The sequence below is a fragment of the Sturnus vulgaris genome, unplaced genomic scaffold (genome assembly GCF_052056855.1).
Source record: "Sturnus vulgaris isolate bStuVul1 unplaced genomic scaffold, bStuVul1.hap1 Scaffold_195, whole genome shotgun sequence".
In the NCBI taxonomy this organism is placed as follows: domain Eukaryota; kingdom Metazoa; phylum Chordata; class Aves; order Passeriformes; family Sturnidae; genus Sturnus; species Sturnus vulgaris.
Genome location: NW_028276170.1, coordinates 13,237,264 through 13,264,207, shown reverse-complemented (window position 1 = coordinate 13,264,207; position 26,944 = coordinate 13,237,264). Strand labels below are relative to the sequence as shown.

At 49.9% G+C, this 26,944-nt stretch overlaps 1 protein-coding gene across 1 annotated transcript in view; it reads right to left on the bottom strand.

The window, feature by feature from the left end:
* Positions 1-26,944, bottom strand: part of LOC148218095 (uncharacterized) — a 261,533-nt gene that overhangs the window by 21,227 nt on the left and 213,362 nt on the right. Inside the window, 1 exon segment of the mRNA XM_088158050.1 lies at positions 26,372-26,539. Coding sequence (XP_088014176.1) covers positions 26,372-26,539 — 168 coding nt within the window.

Below are 26,944 nucleotides of genomic sequence, written 5' to 3'. Positions count from 1 at the left end.
TCATCATCATTTATTTTCTGTTTACTTTGTTTTCAGAAGGGTGGGAACTGTATCTCAGATCCCCTGGCTAGTTTGGTGCCATAGCCACTGATTACCTGTCCTTTCTAATTATCTGTCCTTTCTAATTATCTGTCCTTTCTGTAGTTCCTCTGGCCATTTGTTGCTCTTTGATCACTCCCTCCTTCACCTGATTTTTATATTTTTCTGGATTTGTGGGGGTTTTTGTATGGGTTTGGATTTTTTCTTGCTGGTTGTTTTGTTTGCCTGTTTTGTTGGGTCACAGTTTTGGTTTTGTTATTTGGTTGGGGTTTTTTCCAGTTACCAGTAGGAATCAGCTTGTGATTTGGATTGTCAAGTTTTGAAGACAGGTGTTGCACATAAAGGTTGTTTTTGTTTTTAAAGTCATCTCACACACAGCTCTGCAAGGCCCTGTGACTTTGAGGACTGTGGGCTCTCAGACAGCAAATTGTGCATGAATAGGAAACTTGTAGTTCCGATCTGCATTACACACAGCAAAATGTAAAGTGTTTGGAATGGAATCAAGTCTAACCTTTTTTTTTTTTTTTTTTTTTTTTTTTGCTGCCATGCCATAAATTGTGTCAGATTCATCAATGAACTCGGTTCTTCCAGGATGGAGTGTGCAAGGATAATCCCTTAGCTCCTGTGTGGAGCTGGTGTGCACCAGGCCAGACACAGCACTGTCACCCATAGCCAGCCTCTGTCTGCACAGAGAGCAGGGAGCTGCAGCTCTGAGGAACTCAGGGCTTGGTGAGCAAACACACCAAACCCCTCATTTAGATCAGTTCCTTTACTGGACTATTTGTTGCTATGTATTTAGTATATATTTATTTATCGTATATGCTGCTGGTATATTTTTATATCCTCACCCAAAGCTGAAAAAAAAGAACCCTGGCAGTTTGCTTTAGCTGTGAAGTCAAGAGACTCATTTCAACAGGTTCCAGCTTTGCTCCTTGTTTGAATTCAAAGCAAGCAAAAACCTCTTCTGTTGGTCACATCAAACCAGCATAAGTCTGTGAAAGACAGAAGAGTGTAAAAATGAGTTCATTTTATAGTACTTACAGTCTTCTAATTCAGCCATGGGATAATTATGCCATAATTCACTAGATCAAATAACTGGTAAAAGCAATAGAAAAGAAATTTTTTTAAAGCTAGGTTTAACAAAAGTGGATTAATTTCATAAACAAAACCATGTAGTAAAAATACAGTAATTTAAACTTCTCAAAGCCCTTTGATAATGGAGCCCTGCACCCCAGTCATGTGCAGTGCAGCCTCAGCTGTCCCTTTGAGCCCAGAGCTGCCAAGGGCTGGGATGAGCCTTCACCCAAAAGTGGCTCCAAGGCTGATTGGGAATCAGTCGAGAACAGGGCTCACACACAGAGCAAAGACTCAAGACCAAAGCCAAACCTCCATCAGGTTGGATTTGTTTAAACACTGAATTGTAGAAAGTTTGCTCATCCTGTAACATCATTATTACCATGAAACTTTACATGAGCTGCTAAATAACCACATTCCCATCCTGAAATGCATTCCCAAATATTGTTGTGAACTTGCTCTGCCTCTGCCGCTGCTCCTGGGGCTGCTCTTGGCCACGCAGCCTCAGTGGGAGCCAGCACTGGCTGCAGCCCCAGCGGGCTCCCCAGGACAAGGCCCAGCAATTAAGAGGCCAATTAAAGCACTGGGCAGCAGCAGAACCCTTATCAGAGTTATTGGGACAACAGGGACTTGCCACAGCTCCACAGCAGCATGACCATGAGCCAGGCTACCAATGCAATGAGCAGAGTTTTAATAAAACTGCGGAGAAAAATCAGCAACTTACCGTCCTATCTGATAGAGCTTCCGAATGCCAAAATAGCAGCAGAGCAGGACAAGTGGCACAGTGAACATTGTCACTACTGTGCCGATCATGCAGGACCAGCGCACATCCTGGGGGCAGACAATTCTTGGAAGGCGCTCTGGATCCTGAGCATCTATTCCTGTTTCAGGGATAACATCTGTGGGAGCAATGGGGAGCGTGAGCCCGTGCTGGGCTCCACTGCTGAGCTGGCAGCTCGCTGCATACGGCCAGGACGTTCTCTGTTTGCCCCAGAGCTGGGGCCTGCAGGCACCTTGGCACCCCTTGGCACAGGCTGTGCCACCCAACAAAGCCCAGGAGGCCGGGAGGAGAGCCCGGGGCCAGCGCAGCTGCTTGGGCAGTCGCTGCTTCCAGGGAGCCGCGCCCAACCCATCCCTGAGCAGCCACTGCCAGCCCCGACCCTCCCTGCCCCGTGACAGCTCCCCCAGCCACAGAATGGATCCCACAACAGCAGTGCTCAGCCTGTGGGCTCAGCAGGGACACACCACTCACCCCTGCTATGGGAGCTGGGCTTGTGTGCAGCAACCAACAAAGGAGCTTGGAAAGTGCTTTGCCCAAGGGGGCAGACTGTCAAAGAGTCTACAGCCAGGAAAGAGATTGTCCCAGGAATTGTGTGTTGCTCTTCTTCCCTGCAGTCGGTCCCAGAAACATCCCTCAGACTGCTGTGTAAATGCCCACACGTGGTCTGATAAGCCCCTATGCTTTTGCAGTCTGCACTCAGAAATTTTGCAACAAATCCACCAATAAATTCCAGGTGACCTCTGTGAATTGCACACTACAGTTTCCTTCATTTATTCCCAATACCTGGATGCTTCTGTATATAGTAATGGTCTTGAGGATCTCTGATCCTTTTCAGTGATTTTTTAATATTGAGACAGATGAAACAGCCTTACTGTTTTTAGTTATGGCAGATCTGAGGTTTTGGGGGTTTTGTTTTGTTTTTGTTTACATAATGGTTTACTTATAAATCCACACATAAACTTATTTTTATTTAGGTTTTTTTTGTTCTCCAAGCAATTATTTTGACAATCTGTCATTCACGTCTTAGTTAATCTTCCATATATGAACAATTTTGACTCTGTTTTTGTAGAAATAGAATGGTCTCAGAAAGCTGTATTTTTAATTTTGTTGACATTCTCTCTCCCCGCTCCCAGCTTTTACTACAATCCTTTTTGAAACATCCCTGAGGATAGGTAGAGTTGTTTGGGAAATACTTGACTGTGTAATGGATTACCTGTGTAATGTATTATTATTTTTAGTGCTATAAACCTACATTGCTTCAAGCTTCACTGACACAGTCCTGATTTGTTGCTCACTGCATGGATGCCTGTCTGAATTAAAACAATGTTTGTGAGGCAGCTGAAGAGCTTAGACCTCAGAGATTAAAATTCCTGGGAGGAGGAAGAAAGGATAAAATCCCGTTTCAAAGGCTGTTTTTCGTTTCTAGTATGCCAGAAGTATGGTAGAATACACCTGCCTTCAAATGTCATTTAATTACAGAAAAACTCTCGACAGTGCCAGACACCAGGACAAATTAGTCAGCACTTGGCCTGACAATGCATCAGCCTTAATTACAGTGAGAGGTAGGTTTTAATTGGAGTCAGATTAGAGCAAATCAACATTGTGTGAATGGCAAAGGGAATTTGCTTGTGAGCAGATGAATATGTCCCGCTCAATAATGAACAAAATTTGCCTTTACTTGGAAGAAGTAAACATGAAGCAATGCATATTTGGGTTTTATCCAGTGATAAATGGGGCAAGAAGCTGTAACAACTTACCTGTTTTACATAACACAAGAACTGACACAGCCAATAGCACACCCACATAAAGGGATATTCAGGACATTCCTTTGTTTCTTAACAAGAAATGGGCAGACAAAATGCCGGCATTTATCTGAACTGGAAGCCGTGTTCCTCTCCTGTTTCTGTTTGAGCACACTGTCTGTTGTTTGCAGACTTCACTGTCCAGCCCATCAATCCTCTCTTGGCCAGTTGCTAAATGCTACAAGTACCAAAATACAGGTGCCAGCACTGTCACCCCAGCATTAATCCAGCGCTGCTTTGAAGGTGCACAGGAGCACAGAATGGCTTGAGTTGGAAGGGACATTTAAAGGCCATCTGATCCAATGCCCTGCAGTGAGCAGGGACACCTTTACTTAGATCAGGTTGCTCAAAGCATGAGCTTGAATGTCTGCAGAGATGGTTGCCCTCCTCTCTGGGTAACCTGTGCCAGGGTTTCAAAACCCACAGTGTAAAAAATGTCTTTCTCATGTCTAGTCTGAATCTACTTCTTTTAGATTAAAATCATTACCCTTCGGTCTTGTCACAACAGGCCCCACTAAAAATTCTGTCCCATCTTTTTTACAAGCCCCCTTAAGGTACTGAAAGGCAGCAATCAGGTCTCCCTGGAGCCTTCTCTCTTCCAGCATGAACACCCCCAGCTTCCCAGCCTGTTTCCAAAGCAGAGAGGCTCCAGCCCTCAGATCATTTTGTCCCTCCTCTGGACTAGCTCCAACGGGACCATGTCCTTCCTGTGTTGGGACCCAGAGCTGGATGCAGTACTCCAGGTGGGGTCTCATCAGACCAGAGGGGTGGAATTACCTCCTTCAACATTCACTCCTTTGGATGTGTCATTGCTGGCTCATGTCCAGCCTCTCATCTAGAACCACCCAGAAGCCCTTCCCGGCAGAGCTGCTCTCCATCCCTTCATCCCCCAGACTATGGGATCAGCTGGTCTGGGACTGTGTCACAGCCCTTGGACAGAGCTGCTGGGCAGGATGAGCTCCCTCCCAAAGAACATAGATCCCACTCCCCACAAAATTCCACCCTGGCCGTGAGGTCACAGCAGGCTCTGGGGTCACAGCAGGCTGAGGTCACAGCAGGCTCTGAGGTCGCAGAGGTGCCAGAGCCCCGTGGTTGCACAGCACCACAGGCACCGAGCAGTCAGGCCTTGAGCACAACTGCTGCGGCAGCAGCGGCGGCGGCGGCAGTGGTGCTGACATTGGGACAGCGGTGTCAGGACAGCGGGGGCAGCAAGAGCTGCGGGACTGGCACAGGGCAAGGCACCATGGCCCTTGCTCTGCGCCTCTTCCTCCTGCTCCTCCTGGCACTGGCCCTGCCTGCCAGGGCTGCCCAGGCAGCTCCGTGGAGAGCACAGGGAGCAGGTGAGCTGGGGGCCTGGCTCCCCTTTCCTGGGACAGCGCTCCCTTCTCCCCAGGGAGCGTTGGGGATGGTTTTCCATAGGGCTTTAGGGAGGCTTTCCTCAGTGGGAGGCAGAGAGCCCACACGGGCCCTGGGCTGGCCCAGTTTCCCCTCCAGGGATGTTGAACAGGGCATGGAGAGAGTGTGCAGAGTGACCAGAGCCAGCCAGAGCTCCCCAGGCCCCTCTGCAGCTTTGGCCATGTCCATTCACATCTGGCTCCCACAGCCTTACCCGACCCCCTTGCAGTGCCCAGTTCCCTAAGGCAGAAGGGGATCCCAGAACACCATGGAAATGGTTCTCATCTGTGCTCCCTTCTAGACTGGGACATGGATTATTTTGAAAAACTGGTGAATGACAGGATGAAGATTCTAGAGCATGGTGGAGGCAAGTTCTCAGTGTGCCTTTCCTGACAAAATAATCTCTGTCACTGTGGCAAGAGCTCATTCCTGTCATGTTTCCCTTTCCATAATCTCAGGGTGGAGGCATTGTGGAAACCTTGCCCTGCTCCCTTCTGGAGCCCTGACTGATCCCACAGGATCGCTGTCAGTGGGAGGAAGGAGCATTTAGCTGTCAATCCTCTTCCCGTGTGCAATGCCAGTGTCTCCTTCCATGTGCTCTGTGCAGCCACGGAGAAGAGCAGAGAGGGAAGGGAAGGCCCCAGGGCTGTGCCCCGGGGCTGTGCCTTGTGTGGCTCCTTTGCCGGCCCCAGGCAGTCTGAGCTGCTCCCGCTGCCACTGCCAAGCCCTGGCCCTGGCCGGGGCTGGGTTCAGAGCTGCTGGCAGCTCCAGGGAGTCCTTTCTCCCCTGACTGCCCCACAAGGGGCTCCTTCCATCCCATTGTGGGGCCACTGCAGGCATGTGCTCCCTCTGCCCCTGCTCCTGAGTGGAAGGCACAGCTAGGGGAGTGCCTTGGAGCACTCTCTGCACTCACTGCCACAGCAGCCTGAAAAGAAATGGAACTACTTTCCCTTCAGGTCCTCCTAGATGGAAGAACCACGGCGTAGGAGAAAAGAAATCCGTGGAGGCATCCAAACTGCTGGACCAGATGCTGAGTGATCTGCAGAGACGCCGTGGTGGGTGCATTTCCCTCAGCCTTCTCCTGACACTCAGCAGCCGGGGGCTTTCTCTGCACATCTGGACACGCCGTGCCCGGCACAGCGGGAAGGGATCCATGGCAGCCTCGCTGTCCCAGTGCTGCTGTCACAGCCTGCAGGGCTGTTTCCCAGCCTGGCCTGGCTGCAGCTTCTCCCCAGCCTCTGCAGGAAAGCCTTTGGCATCATCTGACAGGGAGTCCAAAGTGTCCCAAAGGCCATGCACACCCTGAGATCCCTGAAATTTCCTGGTCTTGGGGTAGATCAGAAAGTGAAGATGTCTTTGACCAGTACTGCCTCCTGAAGATGTCCCATTCCCAGCGGGAAACGGTTCCATCTGATCTGGTTTTCCTTTCTCCAGTGATGAAAGGAAAGACTGTGCTGAAGGCGGAGTTTCCCGGAGGAAGCAGTGGCTCATTGGCAGCCTCTGCTGCAGGAAGGGAGGCGATGCCAGGCAGAGTCACTGGAGGTAATTGCTGTGCCTCTGGGCCTGAGCCCTGCTGAGCCTTGAGCTGCCATCTCTGCTGCTTGGCAGTGCGGGCACAGGCCGGACAAGACCGGCACAGCCCAGAGGAATTATCCCGAGCAGGCTCAGGGCACTCGGGTACTGAGCAATCCTGCTGGGATCCCTCCGTGGGAGACACCGCCCGAAACCTGGGAGGGGCTGCAAGGGGTGACCATGGTGGGGAAAGGGCAGAGGGGGAGAGCAGGGTCCAGTGTGTCCTGACAGGGCCTGGCTCTGTTCCCTTGGACTGGGGGAGCTGGCCCAGCAGGAGGAGGGAGGGAGGTTGGGTGGGATGTTTGTGGCACTGCCTGCTGCAGTTTTCCCCAGGGATTTAGGGCGGTTTTCCTCTTGAGGACTGATAGAATCCCCAGAGGCCATGGATGCTGCAACTGCCCCTCCAGGGATGTTGCACATGGCATGGAAAGAGTGTGCAGAGTGACCAGAGCCAGCCCAGAGCTCCCCAGGCCCCTCTGCAGCTTTGGCCATGTCCATTCACATCCGGCTCCCACAGCCTTACCCGACCCCCTTGCAGTGTCCAGTTCCCTAAGGCAGAAGGGGATCCCAGTACACCATGGAAATGGTTCTCATCTGTGCTCCCCTCTAGGTGAGAGTGCTAGGAATGTTATTCCAGCAGCTTGGATTCATGAAGATTTGCAGCCTCTGGAGCCTCCTGCAGGTATCTTCTCAGCTTTCCACCAAAGAATAATCTTTGACAACCTGGCAGGAACCAGGTGACAGAAGCTTCTGTGGCTGTTGAGTTACAGGTGTGTCTGCAGGGAGCACTTTTCAAGCTCCAGGGCTGGTTGCTGCACACAAGCCGGGCTCCCATGGCAGGGGTGAGTGGTGTGTCCCTGCTGAGCCCACAGGCTGAGCACTGCTGTTGTGGGATCCATTCACGGGTGAATTGAAATACTTTCTGTTAAGGTCCTCCGAGAGGGAGGAACAAACTTACAGGAGACAATCAGTCCCTGAAGGGATCCATATACATGGACCAGATGCTGAGTGATCTGCAGAGACGCCGTGGTGGGTGCATTTCCCTCAGCCTTCTCCTGACACTCAGCAGCCGGGGGCTTTCTCTGCACATCTGGACACGTCGTGCCCGGCACAGCAGGAAGGGATCCATGGCAGCCTCGCTGTCCCACTGCTGCTGTCACAGCCTGCAGGGCTGTTTCCCAGCCTGGCCTGGCTGCAGCTTCTCCCCAGCCTCTGCAGGAAGGCTTTTGGCATCATCTGACAGGGAGCCCAAAGTGTCCCACAGGCCATGCACACCCTGAGATCCCTGAAATTTCCTGGTCTCAGGGTAGATCAGGAGGGGTGGCTGTTTGGAGGAGGGAGGGCCCAGTGGCAACCCCAAGAGCCTGGGCCTTTTCCTGATCCTTATCCATGTCTTTGACAAATATTACTTACTGAAGATGCCCCCTCCCCAATGGGGAATGGTTCCATCTGATCCAGCTGCGCCTCTTCCTTTCTCCAGAGGTGGACCAAAAGGCCTTGGTGAAGGCAGCGCTTCCTGGAGGAAGCAATGGCTCCGTGCCAGCCCCTGGTACACAAAGGGAGGAGATGCCAGGCAGAGCCACAGAAGGTGATTGCTGTGCCAGGCTCAGCCAGGCTGAGCAATCCTGCTGGGATCCCTCCGTGGGAGACACCGCCCGAAACCTGGGAGGGGCTGCAAGGGGTGACCATGGTGGGGAAAGGGCAGAGGGGGAGAGCAGGGCTCCAGTGTGTCCTGACAGGGCCTGGCTCTGTCCCCTTGGGCTGGGGGAGCTGTCACGGGGCAGGGAGGGTCGGGGCTGGCAGTGGCTGCTCAGGGATGGGTTGGGCGCGGCTCCCTGGAAGCAGCGACTGCCCAAGCAGCTGCGCTGGCCCCGGGCTCTCCTCCCGGCCTCCTGGGCTTTGTTGGGTGGCACAGCCTGTGCCAAGGGGTGCCAAGGTGCCTGCAGGCCCCAGCTCTGGGGCAAACAGAGAACGTCCTGGCCGTATGCAGCGAGCTGCCAGCTCAGCAGTGGAGCCCAGCACGGGCTCACGCTCCCCATTGCTCCCACAGATGTTATCCCTGAAACAGGAATAGATGCTCAGGATCCAGAGCGCCTTCCAAGAATTGTCTGCCCCCAGGATGTGCGCTGGTCCTGCATGATCGGCACAGTAGTGACAATGTTCACTGTGCCACTTGTCCTGCTCTGCTGCTATTTTGGCATTCGGAAGCTCTATCAGATAGGACGGTAAGTTGCTGATTTTTCTCTGCAGTTTTATTAAAACTCTGCTCATTGCATTGGTAGCCTGGCTCATGGTCATGCTGCTGTGGAGCTGTGGCAAGTCCCTGTTGTCCCAATAACTCTGATAAGGGTTCTGCTGCTGCCCAGTGCTTTAATTGGCCTCTTAATTGCTGGGCCTTGTCCTGGGGAGCCCTCTGGGGCTGCAGCCAGTGCTGGCTCCCACTGAGGCTGCGTGGCCAAGAGCAGCCCCAGGAGCAGTGGCAGAGGCAGAGCAAGTGCACAACAATATTTGGGAATGCATTTCAGGATGGGAATGTGGTTATTTAGCAGCTCATGTAAAGTTTCATGGTAATAATGATGTTACAGGATGAGCAAATTTTCTACAATTCAGTGTTTAAACAAGTCCAACCCGATGGAGGTTTGGCTTTGGTCTTGAGACTCTGCTCTGTGTGTGAGCCCTGTTCTCGACTGATTTTGGATTCACTTTTGGGTGAAGGCTCATCCCAGCCCTGACCCTTGGCAGCTCTGGGCTCAAAGGGACAGCTGAGGCTGCACTGCACATGACTGGGGTGCAGGGCTCCATTATCAAAGGGCTTTGAGAAGTTTAAATTACTATATTTTTACTACATGGTTTTGTTTATGAAATTAATCCACTTTTGTTAAACCTAGCTTTAAAAAATTTCTTTTCTATTGCTTTTACCAGTTATTTGATCTAGTGAATTATGGCATAATTATCCCATGGCTGAATTAGAAGACTGTAAGTACTAGAAAATGAACTAACTTTTACACTCTTCTGTCTTTCACAGACTTATGCTGGTTTGATGTGACCAACAGAAGAGGTTTTTGCTTGCTTTGAATTCAAACAAGGAGCAAAGCTGGAACCTGTTGAAATGAGTCTCTTGACTTCACAGCTAAAGCAAACTGCCAGGGTTCTTTTTTTTCAGCATTGGGAGGGGATCTAAAAATATACCAGCAGCATATACTATAAATAAATATATACTAAATACATAGCAACAAATAGTCCAGTAAAGGAACTGATCTAAATGAGGGGTTTGGTGTGTTTGCTCACCAAGCCCTGAGTTCCTCAGAGCTGCAGCTCCCTGCTCTCTGTGCAGACAGAGGCTGGCTATGGGTGACAGTGCTGTGTCTGGCCTGGTGCACACCAGCTCCACACAGGAGCTAAGGGATTATCCTTGCACACTCCATCCTGGAAGAACCGAGTTCATTGACGAATCTGACACAATTTTATGGCATGGCAGCAAAAAAAAAAAAAAAAAAAAAAAAAGGTTAGAATTTATTCCATTCCAAACACTTTACATTTTGCTGTGTGTAATGCAGATCGGAACTACAAGTTTCCTATTCATGCACAATTTGCTGTCTGAGAGCCCACAGTCCTCAAAGTCACAGGGCCTTGCAGAGCTGTGTGTGAGATGACTTTAAAAACAAAAACAACCTTTATGTGCAACACCTGTCTTCAAAACTTGACAATCCAAATCACAAGCTGATTCCTACTGGTAACTGGAAAAAACCCCAACCAAATAACAAAACCAAAACTGTGACCCAACAAAACAGGCAAACCAAACAACCACCAAGAAAAAATCAAAACCTATACAAAACCCCCCACAAATCCAGAAAAATATAAAAATCAGGTGAAGGAGGCAGCGATCAAAGAGCAACAAATGGCCAGAGGAACTACAGAAAGGACAGATAATTAGAAAGGACAGGTAATCAGTGGCTATGGCACCAAACTAGCCAGGGGATCTGAGATACAGTTCCCACCCTTCTGAAAACAAAGTAAACAGAAAATAAATGATGATGATTGTGAAATGGGACTCTGCCTGTTTAGCTTTAATATATCCATTGTGTGTAAGTTCTGTTTGCCTTGTTAAGTCACATCCTCTGGCAAAGGTGTTTCTCTGTTCAAAGAAAAACACTGCAGTGTTAGAGGAGGCCAGCTTGGAAAATATTAAAAGCAAGAGCTAAAAATAAAGTTTTTAATATGTTGTTTGGTTGGTTTCTGTTTGTTCATGGGGCTTTTTGTCTGTCATTGAAAGCAACCCCTCGGATGTTAATGCAAGTAACAAGTGCTTTTTAAAGGGCTGTCTTTGCAAAACATCTGCCAATTTTGTGATGCAAGACAGAAACAGCTTCCCTTGGGCTACAGCTGGAAGGGCTTGAAAATGTGTTCCAGGAACTCGTGATATGACAGAGTCTGATTAACACAGTTTAATGTATGAAGTGCAAGATGTAAGTTATCAATAAAATACTCAGAGTGTACTCTAACTTTGGGGTCTGTGACTCGCACTGGTGCTGCTTGGGAACTGTTCCTCCTCCCCTCCTTCCTCATCTCCCTCATCTCCTCTTGGAGGCTCACAATTACAGCAGAGACATGAGCCTGCACCGGGCCATTGCTCATACTCTCAAAATTTCTAAGCTTGTTGCTTGTTGGCAACAGAACCCACTGTCTCTGTTATTATCAGCGTTAATTGTTGCAATGAAGGTGGTGTATTGAGATGGCCCCGGGTCTGCCAGATTGCACAACATCTGCCCTGTGCACCTGACCTTGTCAGGGTCATTGTCATGCTGTCCATCCCTCCCAAAGAGCACCTCCAGCACTGCCACTTCTCTCAGCTCTTGGATCCCTTCCTCAAGGGTCTTCCAGCACCTTCTATGGTGGTGCTCCTGCATTCTCTCTCTGTGGACAAACCTCTCTCTTACACTCATTAAAAGGCACTCCCAGAGGGAAAGGAGGCCTGGCTCCCTTACAAATACCTGGTCCACACCTGAGTCCTGGGTCAAGGGTCCCAAATTCCTTGCCTCAGTTACCATCCAGTTGCACACCTGTACCCATAAGGTCTCACACCTGCAGTAACCAGGTGGTAAAAGCCTCACGGCCTCGTCACTCAATGTCTTTTTGCAGAGTATGGAGACTTTTGTATGACAGGGACTTGGTGATGATCTCAACCTCTGGCTCCTCTGCTGGTTGTGCGGGCCCTCCTTTCTCATCCTTATTAAGTAGGTGCTTTGTTTTCATCTTAGACTTCTTTGTTTCCACAGGGGTGACTATTGCTGGCTCAAGTGCCCTTGCAGTTCAGCTGGAACCTGGACAGATGTAATGTCTGTGGGTTCCACTGCTGCACCATCAGAGTCTCCCTTTTTAAGGCAGGGGGAGGGTTTCTCACCAGCTGTGGAAAGGTACTCCTTCAGCATCTGGCCCATCTCACACATCTCCTTCACTAAAACACCCACCCAATCCGGGTGTTTCATTTCTGAAGTGGGCTGTGGGGCAGGGTCAGGCTCTGCAGCAGCATCCCAATTTCCTGGGGTAGGTATCAGGGTTGTTATCCAAATCAATCTCCCCTTATCTCTGAATGTTAAACAGAACAGGTTTAACAGGCATATCAGCAACACCAGCCACTGTAAATGCATTAATATTTAAAGAAGATTTGAACCCTTTGAAGCCTTTGAAAACTGGTGGGGTGGACCTAAACGGTGGACTGGATGAAGGGAAGTGAAAAAATTTCCCCTTCTGTCATTTCATCACAATAAGTACCATTATGGAATTAAACCCCAAAACCACAAAGTTAGAGTGCAATAGCTCTGAACCCACGTTGCCATCTTCCAGAGGAAGTTAAAAACCCATGAATTCTTCACCTTATCAACCCACAGAATGAACTGGATAATAGTCACAGTACCCTTAGTGATAGGACCCATGTTCAAATAAGGGCCTGCAAATGGGAGAGATGTAGCAGTGACCACGTGCAGCCCAAACCAGGGTAAGCTGGACAACATGGTGTCACCTAAAACACAAAATCAGGTCACTCAAGAACTGTTATTGCTTTTCCAGCTTTTCCACTCAATGTCCACAGGTTTTACCGTTGGGTGCCAAAATCACTCCTGATTTGAATAAAAGACAGGTGTGTGCTAGGGAAAGCAGGGCCTTCCCTTGAAATGCAGGAAGTAAATCCCTCCCTATGAATGAGAACAATTTTGAAATTAAAGGACTCTCAGGCCAAGATATGGGGATAGGAATGACAGTTCTTTACTAGTATATCTAAGAAGGCAAACAGAACAACAACTCTGGAATTAACAAGAAGAAGAACAGGAACCCAGTTCCAGTCCTTCTGGGCCTCAGGCACTTTTCCCCTGTGCTGCAGTCACCGTCACCGCTGGCAGTGAGCGCTGGCAGATTCCCGGTGGACGGGGCAGATGTGACGATCCCGGCACCTGCAGGGGGCTGGGGGTGATGGCAGCTGTGTCCCAGATGGGAAGGGATGGAGGAGAGGCAGGATGCTGGGAAAACAGCAAGCTGAAGCAGGAGGGCGTCCAAGCAGGGCTGCGGGGTCCAAAACAGAGAGGCAGCTCCCGGCGTTGGGATGGTGGGGGGGTAGCAATGACCTTTCTGCTCCGAGAGCCAAAAGCGAGCGAGAGCCAGCAACTGCCCCCCACCCTCCTTTACCTGCTTCCAATCTCACCGTGTTCCCCCTTTCCCTCCCCCCGCCCTCCGAGAGAAACTCCCAAAAAACCAGGGAGGCTCTCCCTGGTGCTGGGACCCAACCATCAGTGCTTCTTAGCATGTCAATGGGAAAAAAATTCCACAGGCAGAGAGGAAAGGAAAAAACAACCCCCAACAGACGCTTATCCAGTTCTTCACTGATTTGAGGTTTATCAGCTGTTGCAGACACTGGGATGATGGTACAATGTTTTAATGTTTGGTAATAATCTATTTTCACAAGTGTTTTTAATTATATCTGTTATCGGAAATGTTTTGGATTGTTGTAGCAGAATTATTCCCAGTTACTCTTAGTTTTTGTTTTACTACAATGTATTGTTTTGTTTTGAACTTCCCTTCATGTTCATGGCAAGAGTCATGATTGCTGTTTTTAAAACAAGGAAGGGGGAATTAACTCCTAAATATTTACATATTTATAAAGATTTTTTTTGCCATATTTATTCCAAAAAAAGGTAAAATATTTTTTGTAAGGCTCTTCAGTTGAATGTACAATGACAAAGTCTAATTAATTCATTAACTTAAGGAGAAGGTATGCATGTGTTTTTATCATCAACAAGTTCAAAGTAGTCACCTGTTCATTCAGCCAAACATCAATTGCCTCCAAGAAAATGAAGCCCAGGGAGAAGAAAAAGAACCTAATCACCATGCAGCCTTCGTGGCCAGAACAAAATCAGAAGCAGGACTGCCAAGACATGGCTGTGTCTGGAAATTTACAGGCAAATTGCCAACAAAAGCCTTGTGTCAACATCATGGAATAGTGTTCCTACTAACCTTCTTCAGTTATTCCCTGTTCCAGGATCTAAGAGCACATTCAGTGATGTCAAAGATCAACATTTCCAGCTAATGGACTATTTGGACTTTAAAACAATGGTCATTTATTCCCATTTCCCTAGGAGATATTGGACATTATTCTTTTGTTTTCTCATGCTGTGAAACCCTGTGTCAATGACATGATAGAATTTGCTAAGTTTTGTTGATTGTAATCGGTCTTTTATGTATCTTATCCCATATCTAACAGATAACCAGTGATAACCTTAATGCGATAACACCCTCACAAGAGAGAGCTATTTTAACATCAGAACATATGAGCCTTCTTTGAATTAAAGAAAAAGGGTGAGATGTTTCAGTCAGATAGACAAACTATAAAAGAAAGGCTTCATAAAATCAGGTCTTGCTCTCTGCTAAATTAATAGCTAGCCTGTCACTTCTTCTATGTGCAGCTAAGTTACTTGCTTGTTCCCAGGTGAAAACAATCTTCAGCATGAAAACAATTAACACAACAAGCTATTCTGGTAAGAGAACCATTTGTACCTGCAAGAAATAAGAAATCTGTCCTGCTGGGGACAAGGACGTTCATTCCCTTCCAGGAGCCCAATGCCCGGCTGGGGCTCCAGGGCAGGGGGTCCTTGAGCAGCTGCCCCAGAACCTCCGCCAGGGTCTCCCAGCGCAGCCGGAGCCGCTCGGCCTGGGGTCCCCAAAGGCCTCAGCGAGCCCCAAGTCCCTGCCAGGAACCCTCAACTCCCTCCAAGCCAGCATCCCCCACAGCCCCTGCAAGTTCCCCCCATGGCACCGGCCGTGGCCGTGTCCCCACATGTCACTGGCCATGTCCCACCATGTCCTCACCCATGGCTGTGTCCCCACCATGTTTCCATCCCTGTCACTGTCCCCCACATCTCCATCCATGCCTGGGTCCCCCCATGTCACCATGAATGGCCACGTCCCCCTCCATGTCCATGTGTCCCCATGTCACTCTCCATGTCTGTGTCCCACCCTGTCATTGTCCCCCCATGTCCCCACCCATGTCTCAGATCTGTGTCTTTATTTTTACCCCAGTGTTGGATGTTTTAAAGGGATGAAGAGAAATGAAAAGCAAATCAAGGCCAAAATAAAAGGATTTCTGTGTCTGTGCAAGTAGAGGATCCATGTGCTTGGGAGGGAGGGAAGAACATTTTTTGGAGGAGTTTCCACCCCACTGTCTCCAAAATCTTGGTCTTTGCCCCAGTCCATCACCATTTGGCTGCAGAAGACACCCTTGGGTAAAAGGAAATCAAAATCCTGGAATCACTGAGGTTAAATGTAGTCGTTTTGGTTTATTAATTTGAATTTTTTTGTTGTTAGAGAGGATTAAGAAGTAGACAAAAACCAGGATTTACTTTAAATGGTATAAAGAGAAATTTTATTACTAGAAACTATATGAAAAAAACCCTTAGAAGAAAACTTTAGTCTACTGCTTTTTCTTCCATACATTTTTTTTAATACTAAACACGTACAAAAACAACTCAGTCTACCATCTCTAAAATAGTTTTTCACTCATTTACTTGAAAGAGGAGACTTTTTTTCAGTCTATGGAGATTCCTCCACAAGAAAACGGATTCTTTTTGTTTTGATGTTACAGTGATTAGCTTCCCAGGAGAATGAAAATCTGATTACTATCTAAAAATCCTTTATACAGACTAACAGTTTTTCTCATAACTGTTATCGAGGACTATATTGACTTCTGATGCACAGTTTAAGGATTATAACAGTTAAAAAAAACCTTACTTTATTTTTTAAAATAGAGTTTTTTCCTTTTTCTTTTTTTTGGGGGGGAGAGCAGGGGTTTTCTATTACTAAAACCTAGAAGATTACTGTAATTTTTACATTTGTTTAATATTAATGCTTTTCTTTATATGTACAGTTAGAACAGTCATATTCACTTCAAAATATTTTTACATGTTTTAGAGGAAACAAGAGTTTTTTCTCCATAGTTTAAAAAAAGCGAAATGTTAGTTCATGACATTTCTCCATTCTTTATTTCAAAGTTGACTATTCTTTTTGTTTGATTTTGGTGTTTTTATATTGCTTCTGTGCGTATCACTATTTTAGTGGGTTTTTGGTTTTATTTTGTTTTTGGGGTTTTTTTTTGTTTGTTTGTGTGTTTGTTTGGGTTTTGGGGTTTTTTGTTTGGTTGGTTGGTTTTTGTGTTTTTGTGTTTTTTTCAACCATCCAACACCGATCCTCCCATGGGGGATGGAGCTGGAGCAGAGCACGAAGCTCTTCCCACACTCGGGGCACTCACAGGGCTTCCCTTAGTGGTGCCTCCGTTGGTGTTGGGTCAAGTTAGAGCTCTGTGAGAAGCTCTTCCCACACTCAGGACACTCGTAGGGCCTCTCCCCAGTGTGGATGCGCTGATGTTTTTTCAGGTCAAAGCTCCATCCAAAGCTCTTCCCACATTCCAAGCAGCTGTAGGGCCGTTCCCCTGTGTGGATCACCTGGTGCTGGAGCAGGCCGGAGATCTCATTGAATCCCTTCCCGCATTTCCCACACTCATAGGGCTTTTCCCCAGTGTGGATCCTCTGGTGCCAGATCAGCCTGCACCTGTAGCTGAAACTCTTCCCACATTCCAAGCACTTGTGGGGCTTCTCCCCTCCAGGAGGCTTCTCCACCAGCTCTGAGCTCTGCCTGGATCTCCGGCCGCCTTCCCAGCTCAGGGAGGGTCTTTCCTCCTCGCAGCTCCCTGTGCTTGGTTTGCAGCCCCTCCTCCTGCAGGATCTCCGGGGCTTTTCTGCCTCCTCCATCTCCTCACGCCATGGGAATGAAAAGTCCTGGTTTGGGGAAAAAACAAGAGAGCTCCATAAACTGGGAGTTGCTCCTTGCCCAAGTTCATCTCTGCAGGTCATTGAGCATCTTGCGTCTGTAATAACCTCCAAACACCAAGATTCAGTCAAAATCCCCTCCAAAATTGTGCTGATTTGAAAGCAAAACCAGTGAGAGACTCCAAGTCAGAAATACAGTTTAATAGAAAAAAACAAGAGAAAAAAATAAAATACATGCAATTCAAAAGAAAAGAACTGACAGAGTCAGAATACAACCTTAAACCCCGCTAGTTAGGGTGGTGGTAGCAGTCCAGATGAAGTGGTCTTGTTGAAGCAGTGATCCTGTAGAAAGGTGTGGTAGCTCTTGTCCTCTGGAAACCAGTGGGTAAGGGATGATTTGGTGTTCCAAATCTCAGTTTGAATCTAGGTACGAAATGTTTGGCTCCTCCCCCTGGGTGCAGAATCGCAAAACGGGATGATGGAATTTTATCAGTTATGTATTGAACTCAATGGCCCATTAACAGAAGATACCTGATATCGTCCTGGAGGAAGGATGGATGGAAGAAAAGATCAAGAACACTCCCCCACCTGTTTTCTAGCATATGGCCCATTTACAGAGGATATCTCCCTCGGAGATAAGGATCACTACCCCAGCTGGCTTCAACAGATGGTGATAGAATACATACTTTTGGGCACATTTTACATTGGAACCGAGGAAAAAAATATAAAGATGCAGTCGCCACAGAAAAACCTCAGCCCCAACATTTAGCCCAATAAAGCTCAGAAACACCAAGATTTACCCCTGTGAAAATCATGGATCCTTCTCCCTGATCACCCGCGGCAGGTCGGGGGTGCAACGCTCCTGGGGCTAGGGGGGCCTGCAGATACAGGGAGGGGTGGAATCTTGTGGTGTTTCCCGTTTCTGCTACTCCTCGTCCTCATCCTGTGTCCCTACTGCCCCTCACACTCCTCTTCCTCCTTCTCCTGCACAATCCCACCTGCTCCTCCCACGTGCATCGTTTGACCATTTAGTTCTTCAACTCTGCTTCTCCTTCCCTTCTCCTGCTGCCCCCAGGCCCAGCACCCACTGCCGGCTCCCTCTTCCCCCCAAACCCACAGCATCCCAGCGCAGGGGCAGCGATGGAGCTGGGGCAGCTCGGGCTGGGGCAGCGCTGGGCTCTCGGCCGCTCCCGCCCGCACTCGCTCCCCACTGCAGCCGCTGCCGCCACCACAGCGCGGGGGGGCCCGGCCTTGGCGCTCCCCCCCTCCCACCTCCCCAAATTCCCCTGCCGGGGGGCGCTGGGGCCCGGGCCGGGCGCAGGTGGCTCCAGGTGGGCAACGCTGGGAGCTGCGGCTCTGCCTGGACACTGTTGCGTCATCACCGCCGCGCGCTCTCATTGGCTCAGCGCTGCCCGAGGGGCGGGGCTGCACCAAGCCGGGACACCCTGCTCCAGGGGGGATGGCCCCAAAACGGGGGACCCCCATGCAAGGAACAACAGCAAAGGGTCTCTACAAACACAGGCTGCGAATCCGCTTGGACACAGGGCCGGGGACGTGGACATAAGGAAGTGACAGCAGAAGCCATCAGGGTCAGAAAATGTTATTAATTGACCACACAGACTGCTGCTCAGCCAAGGTCCTGCTCAATTCATGAACTCCCAGAAGAAGAACAAACACTAAACAGATCCGTGAATATCGTTAGCTATACAAAAGTGGGGTGCATATTCAGGGGATGAAGCAGTGAGTGCATTGGGAAATCTGTACCTCTCAAATACTTCATCCAATGAGGAGAGGGAGATGCAACTAGAAAAATTAGGATGAAAAGGAGGCTGTGCTCTCCAACAATTGCAGACACGCCATGGGAAATAGCTCATGGCCTCTCCCTTGTTTTATGAATGAAATTGCTTTCATAAGACTCCTCTGTCTTCTTTGAGCACAGAAACCTCTGGTGATGTGAATTTTTCCACACACCTTGGGGGTCGGCAGGAATTCCTTCCCCCGCCCGGGGTGGAGGGCAGTGAGTGGAGCTGAAGGTGCCTCACCCAGTTTGGGTGATCAGCTCCCTTGGGTGGCAGCGGCATCGGGCATGGATTGGGGTTGGGAAGGATGAATTAGGGAAACCTTATAAATACGAGTGCCTAACAAAAGACTTTGAGACTAGGAAAAATATAAGCAAAATAGAAATGATAGCCATTTTTGACTGTGTGGCTGAAAGCAACTGAATGCCTGAAGGCCCCTTTGTTAGATGCTGCGAATACCAAACAGCAAACAGACATCCTCCCTAGGCATGGCACGAAGGGTCCCAGGTAAAATTTAGAGATAAGAAAAGCAGTAAAACATGGTAATATAGTCATTCCTATAGGTTGCATACAAATGTTAGACAATTTGTATCTTCTATAAGAGAGGTTAGTGGAAACTAGAATATTCAACATAGAAGGAAATTTCTTGTATCGTAAACGGGAAAATCTCACTCTTATGTACTTACTCTTGCCATCTTTCTTACTCTCTTACGCTCTCTGCTCTAACTCTTGCTCTATCCCTCTCTCTCCGTCCTGCTCTGAGCTGCAGCTGGAGTTCCTAGCAGGGCCTTATATATACCCACGCCCTACCAAATAAACTGCAAACTTCAAGACCAGAGCGCCTCAGTTTGTCCCTACAATCCCAACGCAGTAATTCCTACAGACTGTGTACCCGAGAGTGACCAGGAGACAGACGAGTGACAGATCAGGGTGGGGGCTGGGAAGAGTCGGCAGCCAGAGAGCACTGAAAATCTCAGCAGTGACTACAGTGGCATCTTCGGGGACTGAACATGGCAGGGCACCCATGGAGGGTAGAAAGGGAAAGCCAGGAAGGGCTCTCGGCAGAAGGGATGATGATCTCAAAATATCTGTGAAGGGTCCCTTGGGAGCATGTTGAGGGAGTTTGCACATTCTCCCAGAGGTAATCAAGGACATGGACACCTAGGGAGGCAATAAGGGAAGTCAAGAAGGGATTTAGACAACAGGGGATGGATGGTGTTGGTGTGCTGGGAAGGGATTGGGTGAAGGGGAGTGTGCAGGAATATGGTTCAGGAAAGAAGCAGCAGGAAAAATCTATGTGGGAAGAAAATGGATGATGGAAAGAGGAGGGAGAGAAAAATACTGAGGATGGGGATGTTTTTCAGCAGGCTCTTATCCTCAGAAGTTGCCAGCTGCTGCAGATCCTTTGTATCCCCGGTTGCCAGGACAGGCACACAAGGAGGTCAGGATTGCAGGGGGTTTCTCTGTGCTGGGCAGCGGCAGGAGCGGGTGCAGAGGGGCGGCACCGGGAGCACGGGCTGGGGGCCTGTGGGGAGCTGCGGGGCCGGGCCGGGGCTGTGGGGCAGCCGGGGCTCAGCGCCGGGCGCTGCCTGAGCCCAGCACCCCCCGGCAATTGCAGGCCCGGCAGTGGCCCCCGGCCCCCAGGAGGCTGCGGGACGCCCCGGCCGCTGCCCGGCCCCGTGGAGCTGCCGGCCCTGCCCGCCGGGGGGGCCGCGTTTGGACACTGCGGCAGGACAGGCACCGGCTCTGGGATACGGGCTGGCCACGGCAGCCACAGCACAAGGAGCAGCAGCACGAAGGAACAGCTGGGAAATGGGCATTGGACGTGCAAGCATCCAGATTAGCTTTTCAGCATTTTCCTTGGGTCACTGCAGAAAGGAATGATTTAGCAGAAAGCTCCGCAGCTGTCAGAGGATGAGCACCCCCAGGCACTGAGGGGGCTGCAGGAGGGGCAGAAGAAGCCCCTGGAGCACTTGGTCACAAAGGCACAGCAGGGGAATGCAAGAAGGGAGGAGGAAAAGGCCAAGGGGAAGGCAAAGGCCATGGCAGAGTTTCTACAGCCCCTGAGGGATGAACCCCAGGGCCCAAGGGGGCCCCAGCACCCAGGGGCTCTCACATCCTTACACCATCTTGAACCAGGTGCCCTCCTCACACTGACACCATTCAGTCCTTGATGGCAAAGATGCTTTCTGGGGATGCCCACTCACACAGGATGGTAAACTGGATTTTGCCCTTGAGTGGGAACAAGAGGTAGAAGGGAAAATGGAAAAGACATGGACGGTCCTTCTGCAGGGATGCACGGAAGCACCAGCCTTATTGGGGCAAATCTTGCAGAAAATATCACAAAAATTTACCCCACCCCAGGGATTGGGTTAATGCAGGATGTGGATGACTTTCCCCAATCAGGAGGACAAGAAGTGGCAGAAGAAGCCTCTGTGAAATGGCTGAATGTTCAGGCTAAAAAATATTTTTTATTATTTGAAAAAACAGCGCAAATGGTGGAGAAAAAAGTAAAATATTTCAGACATATTTGGACTCAAGGTTTGTGGTGTATTAACCCAGGGAGGGACCAGGGAATCTCAGAAGCAATATTACCCAGCACTAAAAAGCAGCTGGGAACATTCTGAGGATTAACAGGGATTTGCAGAACCTGCATTGAGGATTCTCTGTTCCATCCAGAACATTGTACGACTTTTTAACCCCAGACAGCCCTAGTATTATGGTATGGACATAAGAAAAAGAACAAAACTTGACAAAATGAAAAAACAAAGTGATTGACGCCACAGCCATGGCTCTACCAGAGTCAGAAAAGAAATTCGAATGGGATGTGGATGTTACATAGGGCCATGCCAAAGGAATTTGGAATTCCCGGCTGCAGGAGCAGCATGGGAGGGCACCACTGACCCTGCACTGAAGGCAACGCAGCAGCAGCCAGGGCTCCACATCGGGCCAAGCCCCTGGGCCTGCCCACAGATCCTCTGCTGAAATCCTCTGCCTGGGCACCCTCCTTTGGCATCTCCACACACTGGGGCCAATCCTTGCTGCCACTGCTGGAGCTTCGCTGCTTTCTGTGCCTGCACTGCCACAGCTGCTGGGGAAGACAACGGCACAATTCCACTCTGCCCCTCAGTTACACTCACACACTGGGCTGCCGGGGATTCCATGGTTGGAAAATATACCGAGTGTAATTTTAAAAATCTATTTCTATACTCAGGCTTCATGTGCCTTTGCATTGGGGAAACGAATTTTAAAGAGATTTCTAAGGAATTTTCCACTACTAAACAGAGATGAGTTTAACATCTCAACAGACTGGGAATAGCCCAAAAGATACTCACAAAGATAACGACCATTACGGCCCATCAGCAAACATCAAGGAACACCCACCCCAGACACTGCCCCTGGCATTGTTGGAGATGCCTGGTCTGCAAAAGGCTGAGAAGGAAATCCAGGAGTGCGGATCTAATTAATATAGAGGGGAAGAAATCCGGGCCCGATAGGAAATTAAATACTTAGAAGTGCACAACTTGGAAGCAATGAACATAAAACCAATGGATTTTTATAGGTTTTGGACTGTAAAAAGTTAAGGGAAAATCTAGTAAAACTCACGTATCATGGAATGATTTTCTCTGCACACCCGGGCTATGTATGGCTGAAATTATTTCTGTTGCACATCCTGGCCAGAATCAAGTAATGCCTTGATTCTCTAACAGTAGAAATGGTGTTGAAGAGTTTTGGGTCCTCCCGCAGTTTTGGTGACAAGATTACACCATTAGAATGTTTTTTCTTAATAATCCTACTTTTATATTTTCAGTTAAGATTGGGCCAAGGGTGTGGGAACCACATTTTAGTGTTAGGGGAATAAGCAGAAAAAATCTTTATTCCTTTGGGGATTTTTTGTTTATGTTTATGAGTGGCTGTTAGTGATGGCAAAATTTTGGTATGGAATTTGTAATGTTCACTGTTCTCCTTTAGGCTGCATTTGGCAAAACAAGAAGCCCTGTAATATTTAATAGAATCTTATTTTAAAAAGAGACCGAAAAATAAAATCAGCGGGAGGGGGGAGGGGAGAGAAGAAGGAGAGAATATGTGAGTCACCTGATGGGCTTTCGAGAGGTGCTTGAATTGGGGAAAAGGGGGTTGGATCCCCAGAGGTAGCAGGAGGGACCTGGAGCTGTCCGCTTTGAAACTACACCCCAAAAATACTGAAAATCAGGGATTCCTCCCAGAAAAAAGCTGTCAGGAGTTGTCCAAAAAGAGTGAAAGAGGGGGTTGGGAACCCGAGATTGAGCAGGAGAGGCCTGGAACCCCCAAAAGCAAGCACGGGGCAGGGGGTTTGATGTTGGAGTGATGATTGGGAATGGGCCAAAGGATGGGGGAAAAGAGGGAGCTGGGACGCCCAAAGATTGGGGGAGGGGGCTGGGAAACCCACATTGAGTCGTGAGGGGTCAGTAGATTTGGGGAATGATGAGAAAGAGGGGGAGAGGGGAGGGAAAGATGGAGTTGGGATGGAAGAAAGGTGGTTCCCTGTCCCTTAGCACTCGATCCCTGGAGCGATTATCTGCGGCTTGGATGGGGGGGCAGATCCGCACTGGAGGGGCCCCCTGCCCATCCCAGTGTGTCCATCTCGCTGCTTCCCTCGAGCTCCCAGCCCGGCCCCGGCTGCCTGCTCTGCTCCCTGATGGATTTCTACCCTGCCCACATCCAGCTGAGCTGGTTCCAGGGCCACCAGGAGCTCTCGGGCCACGTGGTGGCCACCGACCTGGTCCCCAGTGGGGACTGGATTTCTACCAGCTCCTGGTGCTGCTGGAAACCCCCCCGGCACGGGGTCAGCTCCAGCTCCAGGTGGAGCACGTCAGCCTGGAGCACCCCCTGAGCCGGCACTGGGGCACGGCCCGGACCCCACAGCGCCGGGAGGGGCTGGCAGGACACGGAGGGGATTGGGGGTCCTGGGCTTAACGTGGACACCCTCCCTGGGAACCCTCTTCCCGCTCTCCCATCTCCCTTTATACCCCCTCTCCCACCCCTTTCCCACCGCTCCCCTTCCAGCCCCGCTCACCCGAGACAGCTCCTCGCCGGCAGCCAAGGGATGGAGGAGAAGGAGCAGGACAGGGAGGAGGAGGAGCAGGAGGAAGAGGAGGGGTAGAGGAGGAGCAAGAAGAGGAGGAGGAGCAGCGAGAGGCGACAGCCCGTGCGTCCATCGCTCTCTGGATCTGCAGCCCCTTCGCGCCCGCAGTATCGGCCCCCCCGTATTGTGTAGGTGACCGGGGAGGGGGACCTCGCCCCGAATATCTTGGGTGGTCCTGGCAGGGATTTTTTGAGAGGGAGAGGGATATTTGGAGCTCCCCCGAAGTATCTTTGGTTCTCCCTGTTTGTGTATTTCGGGAGACGGCGGGCGGAGCGATGTTTGCATCTTGCAGGGCTCCAGAGCTGTCCCGAAATCCCCTTTTGGGGGATCCTGCGGGGTCCCCGGGTGTTTTTTTTGGGGATGTCTGGGTGGCGGCTGCAGACAGAGCCCCGGCGGTGGGTGGGGGATGGAGGTCCCCGGAGCCCCGTGGCGATCGCCCGGGACTGGCAGGGCGAGGGGAGCAGCCTTGAGGGGGGGAAAGCGAAAAGGGGAGAGCCCCGGGAGTGCCGGAGCCTGAAATGGGGGCCTGGAGAGGGGGGACCCCGAGAGCCGGGAGTGAGGGGAGCCTGGAGAAGGGATGAGCCTGGAGACGGGGAACCCCTGGGACACCAACGTGGGGACCCCAAAGCCTCCCAGGGCTCTGGCCACGCCAGGGGCTACAAGGCCACGAGGCCGGGGCTGCTCCGGGCCGCTTCCAGGCTGTCCCTCTGCTCTTGGGTGCCGGGGTGGCCCTTTGTGACATGGGCGTGTGTCAGGGCCCTCGGTGATGCGGGACATTGTGGTGCTGTCATGAATGAGAGCGTTTGAGATCGCTTAAAAATCGGTGACAAATGCATGAGCAAAAGTCAGATTTAATATTAAGCAACAAAGTACAATAAGTTTGTTGGCAAAATTCATTCTACTACCTACAGGACAGGTGAGGCACAACAAGGCAAGAACAACACCAAATAAAATCCATGCAATCAGAACAGAAATTAACTGGGAACTCTCTAGGGGAGTGTGGGTGGGTGTGTGGTGTGTTTAGGTGCATGCAGGGATTAAAAGGAACACGGCCTAAAAACATTTGAACTTCTACCTTAATTTGTAACTTAACTTATACCTTAGTCCTAGCAATTCAACAGACGAACAACACCAAACTTATACCTAACTTAACTTAGAACTTAACATTAACAATTCCACAGAGCAATAACACTTAACAGCATTTAACCTAACTTACAGCTATAACTTCCAAGTTGTACTTAGCAACTTAATACAATAACAACACTTATGACTTACATTTAAGAACTTAGCAAAACACTTAGCATTTAACAGCATTTAAGTATGTTCATAACTATAACTGAACCTTGCTTACAGGCCTAACTTAGATATCCAAGGTTCTTCCACATCTAGGAAAGCTGTATTTCTCCCAGATTTGCTATAGCATATGTGCAGGGGCACACACACAGACAGGAACAGTCAGTGCAAGCAATTCCCCCCAGAGCTCAGTGAAATCCTCCCTTGAGATGTTTTTGCATCTCCCACTGGCCGAAGGATGGGGCCTTGAGCAGTGAGGGTATGGGCCCAGGACACGTCGTGTTTCAGCGATCCTCCAGGCACAGCAAAGCCGAGGGTTTGCTGGCTCTGAGAGCGCCCTCAGAGGGAGACTGCTGGTCACAGCCCACGGTGGCCCAGGAGAGCTCAAAGGTCTCCTTTTGGATTTCTGCTGACAGGGTCACAAGAGAGTGGGCTCCAGTCATAACCATGTTTCATCCTGGCCTCAGTCTGGGTGGGCACTTTCTCTAGAAGTGGGGGAATGCATCACCACACTGGGATCTCAGGGGTGCCCATGGCCTGAGTGATGCTGGCCCGATGCCAGGCACCCACCAAAGCCACTGACCCTGCCTCTCCAGCTGCAACAGGGGAGAAAAAGTTTAACCCAGAGTTCCTGGGTTGGTGTAAAAAGGGGAAGCATCCCATACCAAACAGCAAAATGTGCATCACAGACCCAGCCTGGGCACAGAGAGGAAATTTATTACCAACCAAATCACAGCAGGACAAGAAGAAGGGAAAGAAATCTCTCAAACCCCTTCACCCTCACCAAATGGGGGTCACTGGGAATCATCCAACACAAATCCTCCCATGGAGGATGGAGCTGGAGCACAGCACGAAGCTCTTCCCACACTTGGGGCATTCACAGGGATTCCCTTAGTGGAGACTCCGTTGGTGTTTGGTCAAGTGAGAGCTCTGTGAGAAGCTCTTCCCACACTCAGGACACTCGTAGGGCCTCTCCCCAGTGTGGATGCGCCGGTGGGCAGTGAGGGTGGAGTTGTGCCTGAATCCCTTCCCACATTCGGGGCAGCGGAAGGGCCTCTCCTCTGTGTGAATCCGCTCATGTAGGAGGAGATTGGAGCTGGTCTGAAACCTCTTCCCACACTTGGGACACTCATAGGGCCTCTCCCCGGTGTGGATGCGCTGGTGTTTTCAGGTTGGAGCTCCACCCAAAGCTCTTCCCACATTCCAAGCAGGTGTAGGGCCGTTCCCCTGTGTGGATCACCTGGTGCTTCATCAGATCAGAAATAGTGCTGAAGTTTTTCCTGCATTTTCCACACTCATAGGGCTTCTCCCCACTATGGACCCTCTGGTGTCGGATCAGCTGGGAGCTGTAGCTGAAACCCTTCCCACATTCCAAGCACTTGTGGGGCTTCTCCCCTCCAGGAAGCTTCTCCACCAGCTCTGAGCTCTGCCTGGATCTCCGGCCGCCTTCCCGGCTCAGGGAGGGTCTTTCCTCCTCGCAGCTCCCTGGGCTGGGTTTGCAGCCCCTCCTCGAGAGAGATCTCTGGGGCTTTTCTGCCTCCTCCATCCCCGCACACCTGAGGAATGAAAATTCCTGGTTTAGGGGGAAATAACAAGAAGAGAGCTCCATAAACAGGGTGTTCCTCCTTGCCCAAGTTCATCTCTGGAAGTCATTGAGGATCTTATGTCTGTAATAACCTCCCAAACACCAAGATTCCCACCCAAAATCCTCCAAACTTTAACACACAGATCAAAACCTCCCCAAATATCAAGATTCA